At 36.7% G+C, this 9,480-nt stretch overlaps 1 protein-coding gene across 1 annotated transcript in view; it reads left to right on the top strand.

Annotated features, from left to right (window-relative positions):
• Window positions 1–9,480, top strand: part of TTC28 (tetratricopeptide repeat domain 28) — a 690,486-nt gene that overhangs the window by 331,629 nt on the left and 349,377 nt on the right. Inside the window, exon 3 of the mRNA XM_012644090.1 lies at window positions 6,320–6,467. Coding sequence (XP_012499544.1) covers window positions 6,320–6,467 — 148 coding nt within the window. The remainder of the gene's footprint in view (window positions 1–6,319; window positions 6,468–9,480) is intronic.

Genomic DNA, 9,480 nt, shown 5'->3' on the forward strand with positions numbered 1-9,480 from the left:
ATTTCATGTTAGTTGGCAGCCATTATTACAATCCTTTGAGGTCATCATTATCAGCCTCTCTATAAGTGGAAATGGAACATGAAGTTCGGTGAAGTTAAGTGACTTGGTCAAAGGCACACAACTAAAAAGTAATCGGGACAGGATTCTTAAAATGTAGTTTCTTAGTCATATTAGCCACATTTCAAGTGCTCAATGGCCACATGTGGCTGGTCAGAGGCTACCATTATTAAACAGTACAGAGAACATTTCCATCATTGCAGAAAGTTGTATTGGATAGTCCTGTTCTGCATAATTTCTCCCTTGTCCTAAATGAAACAAATATGTAGCAAAAGTAATTAGCATGTTTGTATCCGTGCAGATGGCTATTTGTTGCAAGACTGTGAAAACTTATTGAGGATGCGGATCCTGTGCCTTCATTTTTATGTGTAAATGAAGTGGCATAATGTATAAAATGTAAACTGTAGTAACTTTTGTAGTAGTTAATATGTGTATATTTACATTTTTCTCATGGATATCTGTTTTAAGTAATACATGCAGTTTTTTGTTTACCCATATAATACATTCCTGAAAAAGTATATGAAAGTCAACTATGTAAAATATCAAATATGCAAATATCAGACAGAAGACTGACATGGTAGGCAACTGGGGAGTGTTAATTCCCAGAGAACTAAAAAATAAAATCTCAGATCTTTCTTTCTTTTTATAACCATCTTTTACGTATTCTCTAACTTTATTCTTTTTTTTTGAGCCAGAATCTGGCTCTGTTGCCCTGGCTAGAGTGCCATGGCGTCAGCCTAGCTCACAGCAACCTCAAACTCCTGGGGTCAAGCGAGCCTCCTGCCTCAGCCTCCTGAGTAGCTGGGACTACATCCGCCACCATGCCCGGCTAGTTTTTTCTATATATTTTTAGTTGTCTGATTAATTTCTTTCTATTTTTAGTAGAGATGGGGTCTCGCTCTTGCTCATGCTGGTATCGAACTCCTGACCTTGAGTGATCCACCCGCCTCGACCTCCCAGAGTGCTAGGATTACAGGGGTGAGCCACCGCGCCCGGCCTCTAACTTTATTCTTTTCCATCATAGTTGAACTTAGTCGTTTTGTGTGCATACAGTGATGTTAAAAGTTTTCTGGCTGCGGGCTGGGTAAGGTGGCTCATGCCTGTAATCCTTGCACTTTGGGAGGCCCAGGCAGGAGGAATGCTTGAACCTAAGAGTTCGAGGTTGCTGTGAGCGATGATAAGACCGCTGCACTCTAGCCCAGGCGATAATAGAGGGAGACCCTGTCTCAAAAAAAAAAGTTTTCTGGTTTGAGCATCCTATAATCATTTTTATTTTGGACCCATTTGTGTCAAATTATAAATCAGCGCTACACTTTTTAAAAACTAGAATCACCATTTCTATTTTCTCCATTTCTACTCATTTTTAAAATAAAATAACAAAGGAAAATTTCATAAAAGTCATGTAATTTACAAACATTGTAGAACAAAGATGACAATTATGTAGAAAGTATATATTGGCAAGCAGGTATACCGCCATGTTATGGCTAGGGATAATTGTTCTTTGGGAGATGTAAAAAAGTTCAAATTCAAAATACAAAAGATAGGCTGGGCGCGGTGGCTCATGCCTATAATCCTAGCACTCTGAGAGGCTGAGGTGGATAGATTGTTTGAGCTCAGGAGTTCAAGACCAGCCTGAGCAAGAGCGAGACCCCGTCTCTACTAAAAAAAATAGGAAGAAATCAGCTGGACAACTAAAAATATATATGTAAAAAATTAGCCAGGCATGGTGGCACATGCCTGTAGTCCCAGCTACTCGGGAGGCTGAGGCAGGAGGATCGCTTGAGCCCAGGAGTTTGAGGTTGCTGTGAGTGACGCTGACGCCATGGCACTCTAGCCCAGGCAACAGAGTGAGACTCTGTCTCAAAAAAACAAACGAACAAACAAAAATGCAAAAGATAGATTAGGAATATTACAGTATAACATTTGAAGAAATAAGAAAAATTTGAAGATGTTGAAGAAGAGGGAGGAGAAAAGAAAGCAGCAGTGACAACAAAAGGAAAAGGAGATGAAAAAGAAGATCAGAAAGGAGATGAAGAGCAAAACAAGAAGAGAAAGGAGAAGATGGAAAAGAGGACAAAGATGGAGAAGAAAAAGGAGAAGATGAAAAAGAGGAAGAAGACCAAAGAGACAAAGGAGATGGAAAGGAGATTGAAGATGGAAAAAAGAGAGAAAAGAGAAGGGAGATAAAAATGAGAAAAAAGATGGAAAAGGCAAAAAGGGAAGACGAAGAGGAGGAAGATGGAAAGGAAGAAGGAGGTGGAAGTGATGAAGAAGCTAGAAAAGAGAAAGTAGATGGAAAAGAGAAGGAAGAAGGCAAACAGATTAAATCAAAACCAAAGGCAGATTATTTGCAAATGCTTGAACTAAGTAATAGATTATGCATTGTGCATGTGAGTATACAGTCTTAATTCTGTATATCATTACATATTACATACATTTGTTAAATATTTTATGTTATAAATATGCAAATGTACCTGTGAACATAGTAAGTTACCCCATCACTCATCTGGGCCAAGGGAGAGTAGGGTGTTATTGACACTTTAGAATTGTGAATCAAAAATGGTGTGTTGAAAGTAAAGACTTAAAGGTCCTTCATTTATTCCAGGGATACTTACAGGGTGAATAGTTTACTGTTTCACCTGTTTAGTCTTTGAGTGTTTTTACTTTAACCCTCTTGGGGTGAGAGGAACAGCTACTTAATAAAAAGTAAATGTTAATATAATACTAACAGTTTTAACAACAGGGCGTAAATACTTCCGTCATTAGTTACATTTTTGTTACCTCTGAAATATTATGTCATTAGTTACTATTACCATTTCTGCAGCTAGCAGTCAGGACATTTGTAGCTTTTTATATTTTTCCCCTCTAGATTGTGAGCACCTTGAGGAAAGTATGAGTCCTGTTTTTGTTTCTTTGTGTTATTTGTCACAGCGCCTGGCACTGTAGATTTTTAAGGAATGATAATTAAAGGAAAGAAGGAATGGAGACTTATTCTTGTAATTCAGTTGTCTTTATATTATTTGTGATGTCATTTAGTAGCATACATAGAATAATCACTGTGGCATCTTTGTGGTGTACAGGAAAAAAATAATGAATGGAACACTTGAAAATCTAGGCATCCTACCATTAGTCTACCTAGCTAAAGCTTCAGCTAAAACCATTGTTCTCAAGGTACAGGTGTTCTTAACAGCTAATCCATGTTGCCCTTCCTTCTCCATCTACTGCATAACCGGTAATTACAGTGTGGTATATATGTGGTAGGTTCGTGAGGCAAGAGTATATAGGATGTGATGTTGACTGGGCACCAAGTATTCAACATTGCCTCATGGACCCCCAGCTCACCTCGGTATGCTGTGAATATACTGCCTGTGCTCAGTCAAGTGAGCAGAATTTGTCTGCCTCTCAGATGAAGTGGCTTCTTGTGAAACCTGTGATGGTAAAGAGAAAAATTAGTAGTAGGAACCAGTAGAGGGAGAAGCAGATAGGCTGCAGCAGGTCACCTCAGTTTTCCTGAAGCTTTGGTAAACAGCTATGAATCTCAGTACATCCTGACCTTTGCTTTGGAGGAGGCTGGCAGAGGCTCCAATGGGTGACTGCTCAAGACTTGATAATACCAATTTCTTTTAGTCAGGTGGCTTAGATTTTGTCTGGAAGCCTTACAGCAATGAGAGGTCTCAATTACATAATTTCTTGGTTGCTGACAGTCTTTTATGGAATGGGGGAGGAGTGAATGAAACAGTGGTAGGAATTGAGTAATATTATATTGCGTAATAAAGTATTTTAAAATATTTATTGAACTGCCTTGTATTCTGTTAGTCTATAATTATATGTTCCTATTAAGTTTCTTTTTTCATTAACTACTAATGAAAATAGCTAATTTTATTGAGTAGTTACTGTAGTGTACTGTAGTGAATTCTCTTTATTCTATCACAATAACCTATGATCTAGATTTTGTCATCATCAGCTTGAACTCCATAGTGGCATATCTCTCACAAAAGTATAAACAACTTATTTTTATCCAACAGCTGTTTGTACATGCAATGAGTATTGCATGGAAAAAGTTGGGAGAGCCCCACTTCATGAGTTTGGAACAGGGGTTAGTCAGAGCTTGACTCATTATGCTATCTTGACAGGATACAACTCTAAGCTTTTAACCGGTAAAATCTTATAAAGTTGGATTAGGGGCTCTGGAAGGGGATAAGGGAGGACCAAGGAAGACCTTTGAGCCTTTTCTCCTATACCTCTTTTAAAAATCTTCTCCTGAAGAAAGGAATCAAAGATTGTGGGAGGCATGATACAATGTTACCCTTTTTTCATCTAATTTCTAAGTGTCCTAAAAAAACATAATATACACACTCTTCTTGAGCTGCTGTGTGAACATGAGACCATAGCTTGCATTTAACACTGAACTTTGCCTGTCTCCTAAGGGATAGGTAAATCATACTTTTCAGTGATTTTATTTGGCAGAAAGGGAAAGCAGTTGCGCTCTCTCTATATAAAGTAATGAATGATAAAGTTTTGCTTTAAATACATAAGTTATCAAAACTCACTGAGGCTAATTTAAGATTTTTGTGTTTCTTATGATACATACCTGAAATCAATAACTAACAGACTTTTTGTCTTTCAGAAAATAATATTTACAGTATATAGGTATTTGGCATATTTATATATATGAAAATACACATAAGTATGTATATTTTTGGTTTAGATTTAACATAGCATTTCTAGTCTTACATAAACTATAGTTATTTTTAGTTGGAATATACTATTGCCTCTTAGATTATAGAAACCACCTAAAATGTGACCTGAAAAAGGTAATGAAAAATGTTTGTAAACACATTAAAGATTAAAACAGTGGCTGAGTCCAGTGAAAGGAAGTGATCTTATAAATGGACTTTCATTACTAATTCATAAGTTATTGTCTTGCTGGGTTCTGAGTTTTAACAGCTGCTGATAGTTTAAAACTAATAGAAGCCTAAATAGCCCATAATAATTGAAGTATTCATTCTGTTTATGGATTGTTTCTTAATACAAACGCTGAATAACATTGTCTATTTTAAATTACCTCAAAGAGTCATTGTAAAAATGAAATAAGATAAAGTACATAAATATATTCTATAATCGTGAAAGGTGCTGTCTCTCTTGCTCTCTGTGTGTATCCACATGTAATATGAAATTATAAAATTATATATTATTTGGTAGTTTTAAGAGTCTCAAACGTCATTTAGATCCCGTGAATAAAATTCGTGACAATTTCTAAGTATATTGGACTGAAAAAATTAAGTTTGTATTATAAAAGAGTATTGTAAGACTATTTCAGTTGAATAGGAAGCCAAGTATTTTAGAAACAGATGTTGTCACATAAGCAATGCATGCATTAGTAATGTTATTTTTATGTATTATTTAATTAGGTACAAGGTCCTTTGCTAGTTGCATACTAGTAACACTTTGTCCATTTAATTAGTTTACTCTGTGTACTCTAAAATGAACTGCAGTTTCTTGAAACTATTCTAAAATTTAAATATTTAAGCTCTAAATTTAAATATCTTATTAATTCTTTGGCCCTTTCTGCGGTTAGTTGGGAGGAGAAATATTTTCCTATAATCACAGATGATAGTACTAGTTTTTAAACTAACTCAATTAAACAAAGGACAACAGTCTTTTCTTTGTTTCTCAGCAAAGCGCACATATTTTAGGTTTCTGCTTTTAAATATTATGTCTGAAACATCACATTAAAAGTATGTAGCCATGTTATATTACTCATTATTAAAATAATTTTAATAGTAATCACAATTTTTTTCTTTTAATTATATAAGGGGAAAATACACGTAAAAATATAAATAAAATACATCGATTTTCTCTCTCATTTATCTTGCACTGTACCAGATACTTAGGTGAGATATAAATAAATCTCCAAGTCCCTATCTTTGAGGTGCTTATGGCATTAAAAGTGGGATAAGAAATATTTTTAAAATAATCAAAAAACAATAAAAACAATATGTGAATAAATGCCAAAGAATGTGATAAAATTAGTGTCATAGAAAAGAGTGAAAGTTTTAAAAATAAATTGCCCGAAAGAAGTATGCTTATATTTTATGATGTTAGAAGGAATCAGTTGGTTTGATTACAAACTGTTTACTAGGATTTTGAACCAGGGACATCTCAATCTTAGTTCTGCTGACCTGTTGTTGAAGTCAAAAATCACGATCGGCTTATTACAGCACAGTGTAATAAGTAAAACACATATTTCCTTTATTTTCAGGCGTACTTCCGACAGGGTGTTGCCCTCCAGTACCTTGGACGTCATGCCGATGCCCTGGCAGCCTTTGCATCTGGACTGGCTCAAGACCCCAAGAGTCTTCAGCTTCTGGTGGGGATGGTAGAAGCTGCCATGAAATCTCCCATGAGAGGTAAATAAGATAAAAGCACTTGGTCTAACATTAATTCAAAGTAGAACATTTCTAGCCTTCTAAGACTTGAGGCTCAGGCACAGAGAACTGATAGGTTACAAATTTGTTAAGATTGGATATTTTAGACAAAGGAAGATAAAGAATCACTGTCAATAACTGATGTTAATGAGGCACAATAGTGTGGTGGAAAGGCCACTGGCCTGGAAGTTTCTGGCCCTAGATTATATTCTTAAATTTTTCATTAACTAAATGTATGACCATAGGTAAATGAATTGACATCTCTGCATTTTAGGGTTATTTAAATAATCCTTATTATTTTTTTTTTGTAGTTCTAAGATTTTGTAATTCTAAACCACAGCACCTCTAGTAGTAAATTGATTTGCTCAGATGGACTAATATGCCTTTTAGAAATAATCAAATAAGAGAAGACATTTGACATTCTTATATTTCATAAAAGGAAATATGTATCTAACTATAGGCTGTCTCACATTTTTCAGAGGAACATTGAAAGATGATGTTGAATTAAAAGGAGAGAGATAGAAAAAGAAGACAGATAGACACTAGTTTACATATTTTTTCCCTGTTCTGACTTCTACTTTATACCAATTGGTATTCTGGAAAAATGAGAGAATAGATCAGAAAATAGTACTGTGGAGGTTGGAGGAGTTCTAAGGTCCCCTTCATTTCGAGGAACATTGATTTTTGAGGAACGAGCTCTTGGGAAGATTTGACTGAAAGTGTATACCAATTGTCATTTTCAGGGAGTGATGGATACAGTAAGGCAGATCCGTGGCAAATAGACAATAATATTTCATATTAATTAGGTTATGTCAAACAGAACTCTGTTTTTCTCTCTGAAATGGCACATTTTTGAATTTTTCATATGGGAGAATGAACCTAAAATTTCTGATGGCAGCATCATTCAACATTTTATCTAGTTTTTTGTTTTTTGTTTTTTTTTTTTGAGACAGAGTCTCACTCTGTTGCCCAGGCTAGAGTGAGTGCTGTGGCGTCAGCCTAGCTCACAGCAACCTCAAACTCCTGGGCTCAAGCGATCCTCCTGCCTCAGCCTCCCGAGTAGCTGGGACTGCAGGCATGCGCCACCATGCCCGGCTAATTTTTAGTTGTCCAATTAATTTCTTTCTAATTTTAGTAGAGACGGGGTCTCACTCTTGCTCAGGCTGGTCTCGAACTCCTGAGCTCAAACAATCCGCCCGCCTAGGCCTCCCAGAGTGCTAGGATTACAGGTGTGAGCCACCGCGCCCGGCCTACATTTTATCTAGTTTTAAAAACGTTTGCAGCATTAGATAGCTTTAATATACTGTCTCAAAATATGTGCTAAACAAAAGTTTGATGAGCTAAAGGGTACTCATGCAGTCTCTGGGCAATTAATAACTATAAAAAATACTTTCCTGAAAGTTAGGAATCTCATGTTTTAGAAAAAAGTAGTAAGAAAACCTCTCTTCATGTGATTTTATAAACCATACAAAGCTGAGTCTTTGCTGCAGGAACCTAATGGCTGGAACCCACGGGGGACCTGCTGTTAATAAACTCTGACCTAGAGCAGATGTGCTTTGGAGCTCCAGGGCTTGGGAGGTGGAGAGGTAGGGAGATAGAAAACAACATAAAATAATCTATCTCTCCTTTCCATTTCTCCAGTTTTTTTCTTATTCTTTCCCTACACCCCTCCACAAGGAATTTACATGGAACATTTTTTATTTTGTTCATGAAGGCATTACTTCTTTGTTCTGAGGTATTTCTGCTGCTGCCATGGAGTATTGGAGTGAATGTGTTGAGATCAGCAGAATCATACTTAACTATTTTGCCTTTGAAGCAATCTATTTAGATAAATGTAAGGAAATCTTCCCTGCAGTGCTAGAAATAGCTCAGAGCTGCTGTCACCCTTAGGGTTTTCTGTACCAGGTTCTTTCCCATCGCAGGTGAGTGACCTAAAGCTGACCCTGGAGAAAGCTGCTTCTTACAGGTACCTGGAGTGCCGCAATATCTTCTTCTCTTCCCTTAAGGCAATTTAGTTTACCTCATTCATTTTTAGCATCGCCTTTACCACAATATCTATTCCAGAAAGGCTTCTCTTATCAACATTTTATAGAGACTCTCGCTTTGCACAGTGTTGTTCTGTGCATCAACCCATGTCTTAATGACCTCTGTTTTTGTCATATGGTTGTAATTCACAAAATCTGTCATCATTTGCTGCCAGTTCTTTCACCCACTGTTTATTTTAGCCTCCTGCAACTTTCTAAGTTTTTGCTATTGTTGCATAGCTGTGCAGTCTGTGTCACCTTACATATAGGCCTGATCTGTTGTGTCAGTTGTTTTTGTTTTGTAATTCTTATATGCAACAGAGAAAGCTCTCTGGTCCAGGTGCTTCTATAAGCAAAGCTCCTGTAACCCGCACAGCATTCCTGTGGTTTGCTCTTTTTAGAAAGTTTTTTTTTGTTTTTGTTTGTTTATTTGTTTTGGAGACAGGGTCTTGCTCTGCCACCCCAGCTAGAATGCAGTGGCATCATCATAGCTCACAGAAACCTCAAACTCTTGGGCTCAGGTGATCCTCCTGCCTCACCTCTTCAGTAGCTGGGACTACAGGCGCATGGCAACATGCTTGGCGAATTTTGTTTTTCTGTTTTTTGTAGAGATGGGGTCTCACTATTGCTCAGGCTGGTCTTGAACTCTTGGCCTCAAGCAGTCCCCCTGCCTCGGCCTCCCAGGTGCTAAGATAACAGGCGAGAGCCACTGTGCCTGGCTTGGAAGTTTTAAGATTTCATTTTTTTAAAAGTCTGGGTCAACATACATTAATACACCCTTGTTCCCATATAAATGCATTATATATATTTATCTACATTAAAACTCATTTGATTTTTTTTATTGTTGCCTATATTTCTAACTGAATTAAATCCGTTTTACTTCATTTTTGTAATTTCACTCAGGCTCACAACCCAGATATCAGTTAAACTATTTCTTTTGTGGATGTATTTACGTTATTATATATAATATA

Source organism: Propithecus coquereli, unplaced genomic scaffold, assembly GCF_000956105.1.
Source record: "Propithecus coquereli isolate 6110/MARCELLA unplaced genomic scaffold, Pcoq_1.0 Scaffold206, whole genome shotgun sequence".
NCBI classification, from domain to species: Eukaryota; Metazoa; Chordata; class Mammalia; order Primates; family Indriidae; genus Propithecus; species Propithecus coquereli.